The sequence below is a fragment of the Neodiprion lecontei genome, chromosome 1 (genome assembly GCF_021901455.1).
Source record: "Neodiprion lecontei isolate iyNeoLeco1 chromosome 1, iyNeoLeco1.1, whole genome shotgun sequence".
Lineage (NCBI taxonomy): Eukaryota > Metazoa > Arthropoda > Insecta > Hymenoptera > Diprionidae > Neodiprion > Neodiprion lecontei.
In genome coordinates this window covers 30156091-30175974 of record NC_060260.1, presented here as the reverse complement: position 1 = coordinate 30175974, position 19884 = coordinate 30156091, and the positions used below count along the sequence as shown (strand labels likewise).

General features: G+C 39.4%; 1 protein-coding gene across 7 annotated transcripts in view; it reads left to right on the top strand.

The window, feature by feature from the left end:
* LOC107224396 (GTP-binding protein REM 2) overlaps positions 1-19116 on the top strand; it is a 30284-nt gene extending 11168 nt beyond the window's left edge. The window contains exons 4-9 of one of the 7 annotated variants that reach the window (XR_006906415.1): positions 1502-1719; positions 5635-5798; positions 10307-10398; positions 16406-16598; positions 16790-17238; positions 17346-19116. Coding sequence is in view for 5 of the 7 variants with exons in the window: in XM_046746719.1 (XP_046602675.1) it covers positions 1502-1719; positions 5635-5798; positions 10307-10398; positions 16406-16598; positions 16790-17025 (903 nt within the window). In the remaining 2 variants the exon portion in view is untranslated. Of the gene's footprint in view, positions 1-1501; positions 1720-5634; positions 5799-10306; positions 10399-13001; positions 13164-16405; positions 16599-16789 lie in introns of those variants that run through there. The other 6 variants (XR_006906414.1, XM_046746719.1, XM_015664429.2 and 3 more) reach the window with 6 other exon arrangements.
* Positions 19117-19884: the final 768 nt, after the last annotated feature.

The window sequence follows — 19884 nt, the reverse complement described above, 5'->3', positions numbered from 1 at the left end:
TAAATATCAGGTTACGCTAACGCTGAGTCGTTGTTATAATATATGGCTTTAAAGCCTCGGGTTTCGGTGCGGTTACGCAACGAAGAAGAATCACGGTTCGCCTGCGTCGAACCTAGGTCGATCCTTTTCATTCCGTTGGCTGCGTCGCAAGGTTACACTACACAATACAAGAGAGAAGGTGAAGTGCAAGAAGTTTATAGAATTTATAGTCTGCTGTGAGGGGCAAAAAATTTTTCACAAAAAGTTCGCTAATGTATTTCGACATTATTTTTACGGGGCTGATAATTTGTGAGTCTTGAGCTAGTTTTTAAAAACCTACTCGATCGTTTTATTGTCAAAATCCTTTCGGGTCGCTTTCGAGAATTCATTTTATTTCGACTAACTAACGCAGAATGAAAAGAGAATCGCTTGGTTAACAGCCGTTCAATCACGTTATCAATCCTGGCTGGGAGTCGAATTTATCACCACTCATACTTCGCCGCTAAATTCAAATTGACGCGAAGACGCCGGGTTGAAGTCTTGAGATTTTTATTGCCTCCCGTATAGAATTGGGTTCCGGCTGGTGTCGGTCTTTGGCAGACGATAAATCGAATGTTTGAGGTATCGGGCGTGATTTTAAAGCCGATTAAAACGTGCAGCGTGTGATATAAGATGCGGCAGACTTATTACCGATAATTTATATTGAGGAGAGTACAATTTCGAAATTTTTAGGTGAGTTGAAAAATTAACGACGGAGCCAGGAATCGAACCTGGTATCTAGAGATGCTTCGCCGGAGACTTACTCCACTAGACCACCTAGCCGCCCTGCATTTTAGGGCGGCTAGGTGGTCTAGTGGAGTAAGTCTCCGGCGAAGCATCTCTAGATACCAGGTTCGATTCCTGGCTCCGTCGTTAATTTTTCAACTCACCTAAAAATTTCGAAATTGTACTCTCCTCAAGCAAATTTTTCTCGCTAAAAATATGATATGCGTAGCTCATATCGCCAAAATGAACGCGCAGCCGTTCAAAAGTAAATGGCTAAAGTGAATTTTAATTTCACATTAATAGCCACTTACAGCATATGTGTGTACATACCAACAAGCTTCACACACAAGTCTAAAATGTGTCTCTGCGACGAATCTCAAATGTAGATAATTTATATTGCCTGGATTTAACGATATTCAAGTCCCTCTGCATCTATACACATATATCTGAACATACATGCATGCAAACTTGTATCGGCTTAGCTTGAAATTGAGTTTGAAACCTTACTCCCGCAGATAACTGGGACACATTATGTCCCAGTCCCCAGTCACGTCACTCGCATCAATAACAATATCTCTATGAATAATTCAAAACTTGTGTGCTCCTCAAAGATACCTTTGACCTGCAGGTCTCCGCACGAATATAGCATGTGAATAATACCGCTATACCAATGATTCTCTCTCTCTCTCTCTCTCTCTCTCTCTCTCTCTCTCTCTTTCTCTCATATTTGGCACACCACAATTTTCTTTTCTTTCAGCCAATGCTCGCCGAGATGAAACGTAGCGGGATAAACGGCGCCGAAGAGGCCGAGGGTGAAGACGGGGTCGAATACTACAGACTTCGCTCATTCTCCATAACAGCGAACGGCGTTTTCAACTTGGGCGACTCGCTGAGAAGTCGACGTAGTAAAAGTATCAATAGCGTAACATCTTCGGGAACAAGTTGCAGCAGCTCTCGCGATGCCAGACACCTGAGGTAAGACGATACCTGTAGAAATGAAAGTCGGTGGTAGGAAATCTTTTGCCGGTGGCAAAATCTTTTTACCCCACATTTTTACGATTCACCAAGCCAGGCAAAGATTTTTAAATTCCCTTGGAACGAACGCGTTTGTATTATACATATATTATGTAGACATTATTCGCACACGTTTAATTCTGGTAAATGGTAATAAGGTACGTACGTATGATATTTTATATGCCTATATCGCGTTTTGTTCCACGTATAAATATATAAAATATTCCTTTTCAATATTTCGTCTGCGGCTCGAGAAACGAAGAAAGTATTCTTTGACAGTCATGCGCGTACTTCAAACGAGGACGAAATTGCGATTCAAAGTGTGATACGCAGATGTCGAGAAAAAAAAATTTTGCAATAACAAGATGGAAAAGAATTTGTACAGGCACGTTGTTACCAATCGTCGGATGTCATTCATCTAATCGTAACTCGCTCGAATACTTTACTTTCTTTTATTTCTCCTGTACGAATTTAATCTTTGAACGATAAATAGGATAGGCATAAAATCTGCGAAGTAGCTGCGAAACCTCGAAATATTTTCAAGAGTTTTTTAGTAGAATAAATTCATTCTCCCGAGACGGATAAGAAGACAAAGGGAGCCGCGCGTTCTCTCGTAAACTCATTTTATTGGGTATAGAGATGAAAACGAAGAGAGTGCTTAGGGACATTGCGGCTAAATGGATATCCTTAAAGGCGACATCTCCCGGTCCACTTTCTCTTCAAAATTGTCAACGACCTTCAGCTAATGTGCGCGTCTGACTCGGTTTGGCCAAGATACATTTTCACTCAAAGTAGATTACTAAAAAAAGGTAGTTACAATTTTGAACAAGAATTTTATTACGCGGTTAAAAAGACGACAAGTTAAAATTCACTCAATAAATATTTCCTGCCGTTTGAAATCAACGTCAATGACGAATAGCGCATATCATTTTACGCTGTCTTATTGCTTGCATGAATAATAAACAACAACAAATTTGTGTTGCCGATAAAAAAAAAAAAATCCGTGTCTACCAGACCGGTTCGTACATCAAAATGACGGTAATGCTGTGAGAAAAACCGAGCGAAGAACCGATGACATTATTGTCCAAAGGATGACAGTTGATACGTGAATGAGAAAAAGAACAACAACAATAGTTCGCAGAGACAGGCACAAGGGAACTGATATAGACTCTACTCGAAGCTCGTGAATAATTTATCAACTTCGTAGGTTTTCCGGGTTGGTTATTTATCACGTAAATAGGGGAGGGCTGTTGAGCTGGAAATCAAATGCGGGATCATGGAATGACGGTTCAATTTATTTCGCCCCTGAACTCGTGCCGCTGGATATTTAACTCGAAATTATCGAACTGATTGAAAAAATATTTCGCGCTTTATTAACGAAAGAGTAAATTAAACAGAATGGAAGCGTTACTACTTACTCCCACCTTCGTTGCCTCGGTTACTCCGGTTTTTATGTTAATTTTACCTCATCACCGGCACTCCTGCTAATCCCGACTTTAGCATCCCCCGCTTTCATGCGGCTGCACGGGGATGCTGATATTATTTTTCGCCAAAATCCAACCGAAAATGGTGGAATCCATAATGATCAAGGTGATTTAGCGCATGCTCCCTCACGGGGGATTGTGATCCTCCCTTGTATTAAGGCCGCGTCGTTCAACATCCCTTGTTATCAGGGTGGAAAGATGCCGCAATTCCCACACGAGGCTCGCTGGAAACCGGCGGTCTTATCGAACTCTATCGGAAGCCGGTGTAAATTTCATGCGTCAGATTCGAGGCTTTTTGGGTGAAATCGTAGGCTCGACGTAAACCGAGCTCGGGTTAATTGAGGATATTTTTAGCCGCTTTACCCACCGAGAAGGCGAGGCCCTAATTCGGTGGAAATTAGCCGAGCAGAGGGGTGATGAATAATAATTCACGTTCTCTTTTCATTCTAAATTTAACGCGGACAGATAACCACATTGCTTGCAGTGACTGTCAGCTGAGATCTTTAAAGCAGAACGGTAGCCCGGCTCACACGAGGAATTCTAATCAAATTGAAAGCGTTTCAGTCGTTTCCTTACCCTGAAAGAATTCCCGGTATATACGGAGCAGATCGATATTCGATACGTGGAATTTCGATCAGTGATCAACATTTGTTACTGTTAACTTCTGTAATATATGAACTAAGAAATAATGCACGCGGTTACAAGGACAGAAACGAGTCGATTTTTTTTTCGAGTTATCGAAATACGTCGGCTACGTGACAGCCCATTCATCAATCTGTCACTAATGCCGAATGACCCCAGCTGATTAATATTTTCCGACATTACCAAGTCCACATTTTTGCTTGGCGATCGAACGATTTACTCAATTGACGAACGTCAAAAAATATACATTTGTCACTCATGCCAAGCGACTTGCTGATAAATAATTACAACGTGCTTCAATTTATATTCAAATTTCTGTGCTTTTGTGCACGTAGTTTTGAGCGTCACTGATCTTCAGACACCGCTTTTCCGCTCCCTACCTTTGAGGTAAGTATCGCGAGCGAATGGCTCATGCATAACGTGACATTAATATTCACCCTCCGACCCGACAATCCAATCTTATTACGAAACATCTTGCAGTTGAAAATCTCAGGGACGAAATGGTTGTATAATTGTTATATGTACCTCTTATATTTATACATATCTATTTCATTTTTCCCAATGCTTACGTCATTTGGCAAAACTTAATTCAGGGACAACCTAGCACATTGTAATTTTTCTTCACGTCAATAGAATCCGAAAATACAATCGCAGCTGAACTAAGCGAGAAGATTGAAGAACAACTTTTTTCGTAATTCCTGTTAGATACCTTTATCCTCTCCGAAGTAATTTTGCGTTTCTACCACGCGTTGGGTAACTCCTACATCAATTTTGGCGCAGATTAAATCTCGCACGCGCTTTTTCACAAGCAAATGATTCACGTCAAATTCAATTCGCTTGACAAGCTCCTTCTCTGTATTTCCATTTTATTTTGAGTTAAATTGTAGCCATGGATATAACAGTGTTAACATTTCATAGCGCCAGGGTATCAGGCCTTTTGCTTTCAAATTGTTTATTCCGATATTTCTCGGAAAAATTTCCCACCTTAATATTGTCTGTACACACGCCAAAAGTTTCCGTATAATTATTATTCTCGCTGATTCGGTGAAACTGTGAGCGCGGGAGAAATACATTGACGTTTAATTAAGGGGATGCCGTTTCGCCTGCCGAGCCGACGATTTTAGCTTTCCACGATAAAACCCCGAAATCGTAAAAGCTACGCTGAATATTTTGTACAAATACTCAATCTTTTCACCCGAAAAATCCCATCATTTTTCCCAACTTAATTCGCGTATAATTTCCATGTATTAAAAGTGTTTAAGTGGTCATTTTTAAAACCGGAATTTTAACTTGATTTACCAAGTTTCCCGTGATCCGCCTCAAGTTCGAATATCGCGTGATCGATGCTATCGTATGTCCCGCCAAATTGAAATATAATCGTATAACCTTTTATTCCTGAGAATATATTCCCTCCATTATGTAGCATTTCTAAGGCAGTCGATTTTTTGTCCCTTCAAACCGAATTCCACGTCTATGGGAAAAGTTGAATAGATGCAAAGTAACCTCGAGTAATCTTTCATTCTGACAATGGGAAAGGTGTCGGAGAAAGTCGACTACGAAATATTGTCAATAGTTTTCATTTCAACCAGACACACACCTTCGGTAATTTTTGTTTTCTCCAAACAAAGAACAGGAATGTTCCCGCAGAAGTCAGCCGCGACGCGTAAATGAAATTTACAAAAAAAAAAAAAAAATGACGTTTTGTTGATTCGTATCTCGCAGTGTTCATCGCGTCGTCTGCTTTTTGCAGCCTGGCATCGCAGCTGTCGGGAACAGAAGGTGAGGAAGACGACAGCAACGGACGCGTCGCTACTTACAAGGTCGGGATGTTGGGTGCTTCTGGTGTCGGAAAAACGGCTTTAACAGCCCAGTTCACAACCAGCGAGTACATCTGCGCGTACGACGCTTCGCTAGGTGAGTTGTATTTAAAAAATTTTCGCTTTTCACCACGTGGCTTCCGGTATCCCATACGCAGCGTATATTATAACGGAGAATGGTAAATTTAATGCCGCGTTCTCGTGTCAGGGATATCGAGTATGAGACCCGTGCAATGTTTGTCCCTCAAAGTTTAAATCTCCCGAGGAAATCAATTCCCAACCATGGCAACCAATTTCTCGAGCTTTACCGTCATCCTGTCAGAGCCAGAACATGCCTTAGGTATCTACTGGGAATCAGTTAATTATAGCCAATGTTTTGGCTGTATGTCGAGGCTCGGATGAGAAGCCATCGGGATTCAACAATCTTCATACATTTCTTTTCCTCCGTTACCCAGCAATCATATCCAGCAGAAAAGAAACTCTGTTCTGTACTCGATAATTGCCTACAGTGCCAAGTACACGTGACGCGTCCAAGATACATGACGTAATAAAAATTGAAGAACGTGTTTTTTTTGTAATTCGGCCGTTGTCGCAGTGTAAAGAGATATAAAACTATAATGTATAATCGATATTGGCGGCGCGATGATCACACAACTATTTACGGTCGAATCAAAGGAGACGGTTTCGTGGATTAATAGACCTGCCTTGTACACGTGCTTCAATTGCTTCGCGAATGTACGACACAAGAGAACAACGCAAGCTTTTGTGTCCATTGCTTTTCACTCAGGATTTCACTGAGAGGGCAACGCGCGCAGTTTCAGCTTCTCTGTAGTAACAGCGTTTCTTCTTTCTTTATTTAACTCTACTTTTTTTCGCTCAACGACCTGGTTATAGATATATATATATATATACCGTTGAAAGAGTTTGAAATAAAATTTGTACATAGGTATATATATCGAACTGTTATTATATACATATCCTAACAAGAACGACCTGAAGTTTCTCGAATTTACGGAGGTGGATACGAAGTCAAACGATAGATTGTACAGACGGTAATGTTTGCGAAAAATCTCAAGGCTGACGTCATGTCCGAACTGATAGGTATGGAAATGCGTATCTGTGTATCTTCGACGTATCGTAAATATCTCGAACTGTGGATGACACGTGTCAGAGCTTTCGGAGAAATTCGTATTTCTACGTTACATATCACACCTGTATTTCGTTTATAGATTTTTATGTGGGGGGAAAAATCTTTTCTATCTCCAGAATCAAAATTCTTATGGACACTCGAAGTGTGCAGAGACCATACGATACACGTAAAATTACGACGGTATTTCTACATCACGAAAATTTTAATTTTCGGCAACTTTTATACCGCTTCAGTTATCACGTAGCTGTGAATGGAAATATTTTTAAAGGTGCGATCCATTATTGCCATTTTATACACGCAGGGAATTTCGCTGTGAAACATATTTTCTCCGCAAACCCGGATTCCATGAGACGGCATTTATTTTTACGAATACACACATGTGTCGACCGATATTTTCGTAGAGATCTTCACGGTATTTGATATAGATTTACACTTCGTTAATAAAACATGTTCTTTTACTCTGGTTTACTTTCAACAATATTTCCTGTCTCCGTGTTTAACAGAAACCATTCTCTATCGCTTCTCCCATAAAAAGGTGAAATTCTATGATAATGCCTTGCTTCTAACCAATTCCAACAGGAACGAAACGCGTGCGTATGACTTTGTCTACACAGAAAACAGATTTCCAATATTCCCGTGGCAAGTTAATGTCTGCAAATCGTACCGCTAACGCTTCTGAATATCAAAGCAGGCTCTTATAGTCTAGAGTCGATTATGACTGCCGTCTGAAATTTCATATTTTCGATACTCAAAGGCTAAAATTGTGAACTTCGAGGCTGCAATGACGAGCAAATTACAGCTCATAAATAATTTGCAAATTACAGATTCTTCTGGCGTACATATACGTGTATATTTACCTTTATCAATTCCTGTCGGAATACCAGCCGATCTCTATGTACACCTCGAAAAAGCTTTATGCTTGTTTCAGATGCGGTTCAAGTTTAACGACGTATCGTTTCGGATTAAAGTCTCATTCTGGTCGGTTTAAAACGAGAAAATTACCCGTGAAATTTATATTGACATCCGCCTCTAACAGTTTACTCAGCTAAAAGCAAACCGCGAACGGTTTTTAAATTCACTATTAGGTATTTTTTGCCTTTCTCTGATATTTTGATCGTCGCGAATTTTCGAAATCTCGAGAATACCTAATTGTACAGAAACTGTAAAACCCGAAAGCGAGTTTTATTGCTGTCGAAATTATCCAACAAATGTAAATGCGATTTTCAACAAATTGCAGTCCCGAAGGATCAAAATTTTCCACACAGTCATTACAGGCCTGTATGCCTTGATTTTATTCAGGATTGGCTCACCCTTCAGAAATCTGCAGGCATTGCCAAATTCACGGTAAAGGCAAACTTGCACTGCTGGCGGTTAATCGTATATGTGTATACACATCTTTACGATATACGTAGCAGACTCTCAACCTTCGGAGGTCATCCGTTGCGCATTCACCTCGTATTCATTTTGAACGATTTGACAACTTTTTATTACAAGTCTCCAGCAACGTTGATACCTCCACGGTCTGGAGTGATATTTTTTGCCCCTGTTTCTTTGCGCGAAATATACTCGTATTGGACATTTGGCTCACCACGTTACTCATACCTAATGATCTCATGAATTAATCGGATTACTGAATTCGGCCAAATTGCCACACATTGTGTATACATATATATATATACAAAAAAAAAGAAAGAGCTGTTGTAATTTTATTAGCAAAGACGAATCACAGCTCTGTGAAATAACGAAGTACAGACATAGTGAATTTTTATCAAACAGACGGAGTAGTCTTCGGGATTTTGCAATTAGCGTAAAAATACGTCAATTATTACGTGCAAAAAAATCTTCTCCGTCGTACCTATGTTTGTGCATTGAACTTGTTCAGATTATAGTTTGTCTGGAGCTTCGCCCTCGATGGGAAAAATTCAATTACCGCCGTAGGTATTAAATCGAGTAAAAGCAGTTTCTTCGCGTTGATATAGTCTGGTAGTCTGAAAAATGCAGTGGTCCCTCGAACATTCGATTGTCCGTCATATTCGCTGCAGAGAGAAATAGAGGCGTGATTTTTTCGTCAACTTGTGAAACAATTCGCGTCACAGGCACCCTGAATTATATATCACCGTCCAAACGACGAGCCACCCCTTTGTGATGCGGTTATTGTGGACGCTGAGTACGCGTCTTCGTCTGCGGCGACTGGCAGTGACGACGATGGTCTGGCGAATCCAGTGACAGGTCAAACCTCGGATCGTGAAGATTTTATGAAAGCCGAGAACCACAAAGGGCCCGAGATTACATCGGCAATCCGTTTTGCGAAGGCCCGACGCCGATTCTTGGAAACGGCTGCAATGGTCTACTATCACTTCCCGTAGTCCAAGACAATGATAGATCTGTATTTTGCAGATACGGTGAGGGGGATTCGTTAGCAATCTCGTGATGTTTACGAACTTGTAACTTTCAGAGTCATCTATAAACAATGGTAAAAGTTTTCAATTTATGCGCGACTTTGTATAATGTGTAGCTGTATATGTATATTATATGCGTTATACACTCTCGTTCGTTTTAAAGGCCTGGAGTTAAAAAGTTTTGTGCACGGGTATATATTTTCAAGCGAAAACTTTTAACGACGTGAAAAATAAAATGGGCGCTGTATAAATAAATAATTATCCTAATCGTAAGATTCAAGTTAATATTACGTTAGTTAATGGGAAATGGATATTTTTTGTTAGGCAATTAGACTCACGGTCGCGAGTTATGCCTAATAACATGTATAACACTTAATTAAAAACGTGACTTGCTTGGCATTCCTTAGCGAGTTAATTCAATGTTATTTCTGTAATTCCGTCTGTTTTCATTTTATATCATATAATCTTACTATCGTTTAATTTAACTACGCTTCATCGCGTGATCAAATTTTTTGGCATTCTGCTGTTAGCTTGAAATTTTTTAATTCAACATGAAATTAGCTTTTAAAATCCTATGGAAGTAATTCAAAACTATCACGCAATTATTCCGAGACCCCGATGTTATTCCGCGTCGTATTTGAAGAATATCAATACACAAAAGAGGGTAAGGAAAGTTATTTTCAACAGCAAAGTGGATTTTCTAATTATCCAACAAGTCCCGTGTTTGTTGCAAAATTCTTGCCGCACGACGAAACGGAACTACACGAATGTGAAATCTGATATGGAATGAGTAAAGAAGAGAGGAAAATATCAAGTTTAAGCTGCTGAAAAATCATGGCTATAACAACACCGAGTTCCTTGACTTTGGAAGTTATATCGCGTTCACACTTTCTATATAAGTATATATATATATAGCGTCCATGGGCTTTACAATATGTAGAATTTTCTAACCCAGTCGGAATTTTACGTCTTTACGCTCGAGCCACGAATTCCGCCGCATATTGATTTCATCCGCTGCTAAACAGCGCACTTGTATATTCCCAAATATATTTTCAGACGAGGAATACGGCCAGAAGACGGTGTCCGTTATGGTCGACGGTCAAGAGACGGAGCTAGAAATCATCGACCATCCAGCCTCGGAAATGTCGGTAAGTATCACCCTCCTTCCACCCTCCGCATCCCCCTTTTCGCCGCATTGTATTCCTCTCCGCTGTTCTCTGTGCTTTTTTCTTCACCCTTCGTGATCCCTTAACCTTTTTTGTAATCCTCCTGAATATAATATGTATACGGGTTTTTCGTATCTCGTATTCAAAATTTAGTACTTTACTTTTTTTTTTCTTGTGGCAAATTTCCACGTCATGAATTCTGTCTTGAACTTCAAGTAACGAAGCTGGACGGTAGAAAACCGGCAAAGTGTTTCACGTGCTTAAATTCTCGCAACGGTCGGATATGACGTTTTAAATTCATACCTGCTAAATATACATATATTGCGAATACGCACTCTGGACAATAATTCCACCTTTTTTTCTCTCACCAAATTTTCGATAATCAACGAGGATAACTGGGAAGTAGATGAACGAATATCGCCCACCTAGTGCCATTGTAACGTAGCTTTCAGTTGCAGCGTAGACTCGACAAGCGTGACTTGATCCATGAATCTATCGTCCCGTTCTTGGTTAAGACGTGCTATTTATTACCGACAGGCAATATACATCTCTGTTACTTCGTGCAAACTCCAGCTCTCGTAAAAGCTACGACACGTAGCTGATCCTTTACCGGGGTGTATGGGCGAGGGTAAAACTTTCCGTAAGCGAACGCGATACATAATGACAAAGTTTCACTCGCAATCGAGAAGAAGACGTCCGTATTATAGACCATGGTTTTGCTTGTCTGATCTCCTGAAAACGAATCCACTCGGCGATGGTTATAAGTACTCGAAGCACGACGGCAGGGCAAAAGTTGCCGAATCTGCGATAAATTTCACTTACTTCATCATTGCTTTCAAGCTTGAGTGGATCTTGGACCTCCGTCTAATACGGACAATCATCTTTTACAATTCTTTCTTCTCCCGAGTAGTTTTTCGACCCTTAGGAAATTATAGGGTGCGCGATTATGCTCGTGGTTTGGCCAAGGAAAGTTCGGAACATTGACGGAAATAGCCAAGTATTTGCTGTTAGTTATCACTCGTTTAAGGGTTATGAGATTACGGCACGCTACTGAAGCCGATATTATTTATATTTTATCACGAATTCTCCGAACATTTCTTAGCCAACCCGCAGGCGCAATCGTAAGTTTTGTCATTTGCCAAAGTTCGAAGGACTTCGTTTCTCAGAAAAGTAAGAATTGTAAAATACGATTTGCCGTATTTGACGAATGTTCGACATTTCCTTAACTTTCGCCGATGATCTATTTATCTGGAAAGTCTTTCATATTATATGTGAAGCATTCCAGTCCAAACCGACCTACGTATGATCCTCACCATCCTCGATATTTTTTATTTCTAAGTTTAGTGTGCGGTGTAGAAAAAAATATTTTCAAACGAGTTTTCATTTTTTTGAACCACGAGTTTGATTGTTACTGCTCCCAAAATCACCAAAACCGAATTATCGAATCGGTAGCACTATTAGATTAGCTTCGGTTTCTTCTCATAAGTTCTTTGTTAAAAAGAGGAAATTTTTAGAACAAGGCGAAAGTGGGTAAGCTTTTTGTTTACATGCTACAGGCAAGGGCAGACTTTTTTTTTACAAGTAATTGTAGAGTAAGAAAAAAATTGAAATAACTATTTGAATGCTTCAAATTTATGCTTGCATCGTTTTTTCTCACCACTTAATTACTTGTTTCACCTGTAGCGAAATACGGTCTTTCTATTTTTACCTTCTCCCATTTTGTGTTAATTTTGAACCAGAGTTCTTTCGCGTACAAATTATATGTATTAATTTGTATCGCATTACACGCGTATGTAAAAACTTGAAGTCTTTCGTTGACAATTATTGTGGTAATAATATAAATAATCACCCAGTCAACCGTTACTTGGGAATGCATCTTTGAGGTAGGCTTGTTTATTCTTTCTGTCGTGTTTCCATGTGTGCACTTACCGTTGCTCAAGAGTAAAATATAATTCCATGACGTGCAGAGTGTCGTGATTTGTGACCTCGTATAAAAAAAACAGGCACCGGTTCAACCTCGATGGCTGGTTCTTCATGAGATGTAAACCGGCTTAACAAGGGTGAAAATCTGCCGGACCGATGAACCTTTTCAAAAAGGTTCCTAACCCACGTCTAGGCATACAATGCCTCTTTCCGCACGACCTGCCATAATCTACATGATCATGGTACCCGTAGCTGTGATCCAGTCCCTGAACGAGCTTTCTCCAAATTATGGCCGAGTCAAGATCCGCGGAATGTAATATAGAGGGCGAAAAAGCCCAATCGCTCAGCGGCTGTGATTTTGGCGAGGGCAACCTCCAAAAGCGCTTTGGAAGCTCGGTGTCAGCGTAGCTTTTTTTATGCGTCACTGATACTACACCTCGCGCGCCAATTTTCCAGATATTTAATTATAACACTGCAGAGCATTCTTGTAGAGATTAAAAAAACGTCCCCTCGGATTGTTTGCCGATAAAACAACTGTTTGTACATTGAAAAGTGGATTACGGAGGAAGTGAGAGCGAACGTCAAGTAATACTTTTTTTCCTACTTCCGCTCGTGAGTTTTCTTTTTTAATTAAAGAGCAACAACATCCTTTTTGTTTTCAGTTTGCCATTGTTTGTACACGAATCAGACCGTTCCCTTTTGCCTTTCCGGGAACCAGGACTTCCCGTGTACCTCCAAGGATTAGTTCCGGGAAATTTTTTTCCCAGAACAGAAGCCTTACTTGGTAGCGGCCTAAATTGGCTTGAGCATTTTACTCTACAAAAGTAAATGAGAAAGTTACGCTAAATTTGAGAAGAGAGTTAGTGTCAGATGTAACGCACATTGGAGAATCGTATTTTCGTATATCCAATATTCGAAATAGTGAAAACCTGGAATTACACTTTCGAATTTGGCATCGCATCAATGACGACGTGAACCTTCTGTATAAAGTAATGGAAAATGACAAAAATGAGTCAAATGACAACTCAGCATCAAAGCTTAAATCTATTATTCTGTGGTATATCGAATCATTTCGAGTATACGTGCCATAGGACATTATATCACAGTGATTTTCACTCGTACGCAGGCAACCAAGAATCTGGATTTTCGTGCCTATGCAGAACTCTGTGAGCTAATAAATTTACAATCGAAATCTTGAAATCCTCCGAAACTTAACTATGCTTTGCAAAGTTCCTTCCGGCTGGTAGGCATTAAGTCAGTCTCGTTGATCAGTATTCTATCCTGGGTATTATCACGAAAGCTCATAAAACCATTGTATATAATCCGTGTATTATACCGAGCAGCGGAAACACTAAAATATTCATGTCAGCTGTTAATTGCAAGGACGGGATCTACCGAGCGTCATTACAGCTGTTAACTTTTATGCCTTGAACGTCCGAACTACAAATCCGCGTTAAAAGAGGATAATTTCTCCGCCTGTCTTAATGCGGCCGGGTTACGACTCCCATAACTATCCAGGCTCGGATGAAATAGTCTCAACACGTCCGACACGTGTGGCTATTAATTCGAGACAATATTACGTGACGTTCATCTCTTAAATCAAACACAGCTGGATCACGCCGGAGGTGAAATTCCGTAGACATTCTCCTGGCTGAACTACAATGGGTTGGGTGATTTTTTTGCCATTGTAAGCAACTTTTCGATGGTAACATATAATTTCGAATCTCCGAAAAGAAGTGACATGACTATACTCGCTAGAGGTATTATAAGGACTGCTGAAGAATAAATGAATCGATAAATATGGACTTGCGAAATATTGTCGCACGGGCAAGCAGTGTCACTAACTAATTTTCCCAACTCAAACGAAAAAATATTAGATTTTGGTCGCCTGTTGAAAATGAACAAAAAACGCCATTTCTCAACGAATGACGTGCGAGTTGGAAAATGGTGAACCAATTCTCTACTAGTGGGCAATAACTGTTTTTATGGAAAAAAACTGTGGATGAATGTTTCGCCATTAGTGGAAAAATGGTCCGCTTTTTTCTGACTAACACTTCATTCGTTGATAAATAGCGTGTTTCGTTCACTTTCAGCAGATTACCAAAATCGCTTCATTTTACATTTTTATTGTGAAAAAATTTCACGTGCAACTCGTGGGCAATGACGATTCTGAGTGAGTATGATATTCTGAGAATCGTCACTTTTGCCCACTCGTTGCACAATATGCTATTGACTTATCAACGGATTGACGTTAATGATATTATTGCACGATCGAGAGCATAGAAGGACACATTTGCTGAGGAGTTTCAATTACGTTTAATTGCCGTTCGATTAAGCGGCGCAATGCTACGTGTGCCAACCATGATAGTTTTATGGCGTATGGCATTTGGTGTAACAATACTTGATCAATCTCTCGTCAACTAGGCTTGATTGGGTTGAACTTCTTCGCGTCGCCATCGCTTATTGTTTATCCAAGGCAAAAGCTACAACGGCAAAAGCAGCTTCGTAAGCTATTTTCTCGGATCTTTTCAGGGTCACACGTTCGCAGGGTTTTTCGCGATCTATTCGCGAAATGATCGACGTTCTCCGAATGGGGAAGTAAAAAAGTACACACTTGGCGTGAAAGAAACGATTGTCTCACGTCTGCTATTTTCTTCCTTTTTTATCTCTCCTTAGAACCCCTGACAGACCCCGAACAACGGGTGGGTGTTATTTCTGCTGACGATTCAATCCGAGAAAGTTGATTATACTAGATATTTCAGACACGTTCCTTGGTCGTGCGACAATGCGTGTACGTTTATTAAATTTATATCAGTAGGTAATTGCTAATCAACTATTCTGGGGTGGGAACAGTTAACGATTTCTGACGGCGGTGTCCTCGCCAGGTTATTCAGGGGAGTTGAAGGTGGAATACACGGTTATTATTATAGGTGATTAACTCCCATTTTGCTGTTGACTGGTTAAAAATTAATGCACGCAGAGTCATTTGCCAGATCCGATACAATTTTTATACCACTGATTCTCGTACGATACATACATACATGTAATACGCGTCAGGGGGGTATACAAACCCCTAATGTGACCGTCACATTGACTTTGCGGCAAATCGCGTACTCTTTGCGTGAGCAAATATCGTTTGCAATTTCTGAGATATATAGGATTGTGCGTTTATTATTATGGGGACGCTTATCGAAATTATATAATCACGCCCATTCGTAAAAATGATTATTCGTTGTGCTGGGACATGCAAGCATGTAATCTAACGACACGAGGAGTATTGCGTCGCAGGCACTTGACCAGGACCGTTTAGAATTTAAAAAAGCGACTTCAAAATTTACTCTGTAATTAATCTACGTCGGTAAAAAACGCAGCATAATCCGTAAGAAAACATTCCATCTACTTTTACTGCCAACATTTTTATTCGACGGCTTAGAAAATGGCGCTGGCGACTTTGAGTTGAACGATCATTCTCCGGCTTATTAGACTCAAGCTTCATTCAAAGTTACATAAAAGCTTTCCCGGAGGGGAAAATTTCGTCAAGCAGAATAAACCGCGGTGTATTCGCGGTTGGCATTCAAAACTATTAGCGTAAAACGTAATTGGCCGAGGGTATACGCAAAAGCTTCAATTCCTGAATGCCTGTATATATATCTTGTCATAAATCAAATCTAGTACGGCTTTGCCCAGAACGACGATCATGTCTACCAACGGTAAATTGAACTCACGCAGGAGGGCGTGTACCTACTTTTTTGTAGTACTGCATACCTAATTAAAATCCGCACCGTCAAACGGTTTGATCTGGAGAAGATCAGAATATTATTCGCAGGCAATTTCAATCAGTATAATATCGTTGAAATTTACGTGAATTTTGCAAAAAATAAAAAGGGGGCCATAAACTTAGTATAAGTTGAATGACATAGAGTACCTTGTGAAGCTCGAGTGGTGTAATTCCAGCTAACCGTGAGTTCCGTTTGATAAAGAGCATTTCAAACTGATTACTGGTACTGATTCTTCGATCGAAGCTTTCCAACTGACTATTTATAAGGACACCGTTATTTGCTTGAAGGTCGAGTCCTTTTGCTCAACCTACAACCCGGACGTTTACGTGGTTGTCTACTCAGTCGTCGATAGAAGAAGCCTGAAAATGGCGGAGGAGACCCTGCTCTATCTTTGGAAAAGTGACTACATGGCGTCGCACGGCGTTATCCTCGTTGGGAATAAAGTTGACCTGGAAAGAAAGCGAGAGGTCCCATTAGTCGGTGAGATTTTCCGTCGTCTCCGCTCTTGGGACGAGGGTGCAAACCTCAGCTTTTCTTTACTTTTCTTTCTTTTTAACGAGGCTGCATCCTCGGTTTCTCCCTAATTACTTATAACATGCTCATTTGTGTCAGCCCCCTCGGGTAAAGGGTATTTAGCTCCTCTAATGACTGTTGATTTTTACGCCCTGCAGTTGGACGTCGGCTGGCAAACAGTTGCGGATGCAAGTTCATCGAGACTTCGTCCGGCTTGGCCCACCACGTAGATGAGCTGCTCGTCGGAATTCTTGCTCAAGTCAAGCTCAATCCTCAGCGAGATCGAGATCAAGCAACTAGGAGAAAAAGGAGTAAACATCGCCGGCGTATGCTCAAGCATTTACTCGGTATCAAGAGAAAAACTAAGAGCTGCGAAAATCTCTTCATATTATAATTTCGCGAGAAAGCGTTCAGCGGTGAGTATGAATGAGAAGAAATTTTGTACGATGATCGGTGTGATTTTCATTGATTCGAATGATAATTTTTACAGCTTTAGATCTTCGGGTTTTCTTAGCCTAGGAATCCAATTATACAGTCTCTGTCTGTCATGAAATTTAAGATTATGTATACTTATGTATGATAAGGCCATGGCCGAATAGAGCTAAGTGTAAGTTAACAAAATATGTTTACATTGATTAGGTTATCTTTAGTGTTATTTAATAAATTAATAATAAATTACAGTTGAGCCGGTACGGCCAATGGTTATTATCGTAGGTGAGAGTCATACCTGAAGAACATGTAACTCCGATTTCTTCAACCCACGTTATTTCGAAGACGACGAAAACCAGCGTGTACCTGCCTCACGAAAAATGAGATTTTAAGGTACGACAGGTGCCGACCAGCAGTTACTATTTTAAGATGTTCTTATTATTGAGCGAATGGGGCGATAATTTTTAAAACAAGACAATGCAGTTTTCAAATATAAATGTAATAATTGATAAGGTGAGTGAAATTTATTCATAATGAATGTAATGATGTGGTAATTAGATTTAACTTTCATCTAAAAGGGAACACCGTAATAATAATCAATAATTTAATGTTTAAGAAAAATATTTGACGATTCAATAATGTGGCACTGTAAATACGTACATTGTATGTTGTATTATACATATATGTATATTATATTATTCTATAAAATAATCAATATACATTTCATTTGATAACTCGAATGTGTTATGCATAAGTATATTACCACGTTCTGACCCAAAGGGTTCAGTGTTTTGGCACTGCTAGGAATTGTGCAAAATAACAAGGCTATTGGTTTGCATGAAGGATGGAGAACAAGGACGCGAGGGAGAAGTATTTCTCCCTAATTTTACCTAATTATCAATGAGAATATCTCCGTTTTTTATCATAATTATCTTTCTTCTAAAACTACTAGCCAGATGATTGTTGGTGACGAGGTGAAATTATTTTTTTGAAGTTTCATGTCTTTCTACATATTTTAGTCAAGAAAAACATTTATTTTTAAACATGAAAATATCGTAAAACATTCGTTTCGCCTAGATTTAATCGGATTAAAGAATGATGGTCGACTAATGATCTCTTTTGATAGTATTCAGAGGAAAAATTACTGCAAATTCAGAAATTATATCGTGCTGTTGCTGTGTGTAATTTGATTAACTCCTCAAAATCTTAACAAAATTCAACGAAAGCTAGCAGCATATAAACATTGACATTGAAAAACATCCAGTTTTGATTGATTTAATTTTTACGATCCCAAGCATCACAGATGCTCATCATTTCAATACATGAATAGGGCTGTCAACTGATGATTCGAGAATGAAGACACATTCTATGAACAGAATAAATTCGAACTTTCGCTTACACGCGTATGGCTAGAACAAAAGAACAAAGTAGGACCAATAGCTTAGCTGCACTTGAAGCGATAAGCTAGACGTTTGTAAAATTTGAGTATGCTTCATTATGTTATGAATATGTGCAATTCATGTATGACAAACGCAGCAAGTATGAATGATACCTTCATGTTGAACTTCAACTGAAGAATATTGTGTACATCTTGAATAAATCAGTCGTGTTATAAAAGTTATGAAGATTTCCCAGATAAAATTTTTAAGAATTTTAATAAAGCATGTGATGTTGTGTATGCCTAACTTCTGTAAATATTAGTATGTAGCAAAATTACATTAAGATTTATATCCTAACGCATGGTTCTATAATAAAACCGATATTTACGAGGTATTACAAGCCTTTTGACTTACGTATCAGGTTGTCAAATGTGAGTACTTTAACGTATGTGGACCACTATAGTCAACAGAAACTCTTTTAAATGCACCAAAATTCATAAATAAACTATGCAACATTGCAATCGATTCTGATATATTATTCTCGTGCATCTGTTGCATGTAACTTTGGCACGAATGAAAAAATATTACCATAGTCTAGGAAGAAACGAAACTTGAGAGATTACTTGAAAAAAAAAAATACATGTTATGCGTGTGAGGGATTCTTATATGGAAATAAGGCAGAAAAGTGTAGTGCTTTATTACCTTTTAGCCGTACCAGAGTAAAGTTTGTCGTTGCAGCAGAATGAGTGTGTGCTTCTCGAAAGGATATGTGAATTATATACAATAAATAATTTGTGAAACTTATGTTGTGACTAGTTTGTATACTTTCAGAATCGTACACTTTTTAATAAATACAAATCACATGAATAATCCATTTTACTATTGAATCTACGTTATACTGTTGAAGCCTTAATACAGACATCTTGGAGCTATGATCTATCGTTCATCTGCGCACAATTACAACTTGACACTATTTAACTGACTCGATTCTGACATTTTCCGAATACACTAGACATGGGCTGGTATTGCAAAAGAGTTGGACTTCCTTCGATTGCACTGTTCAGAGTGAGAAATTTTAGAATTGATAATGAGTTTCATTGACCCTATCCAGAGTCAATGGCACTCAGAAAATTCGAAGAGAGTATGCAAACATCTAAGGACTAACAATTCAGTAAACATCAACAGATGACAAGTATTGCGCCTTCTAGCTATGACTTTTGATCGGCAGCTCACAACACGTTCGGAAGTGTGCCCACGCGATTTCTCTCGAAAAAATAACGTCAATTCGGCGTATTGATCGAATGATTCCGGCAACATCCCAGAATATGAAAATTTTCAATGAGAAATAAGGGGGCTGGTCTTGGGATTAGCTAGGGTGAGCGTTGCCGGATCTATACGAACTAACCTTTTAATCTCAGCATCTATTGTTGTTGGGCTTTTTGAAC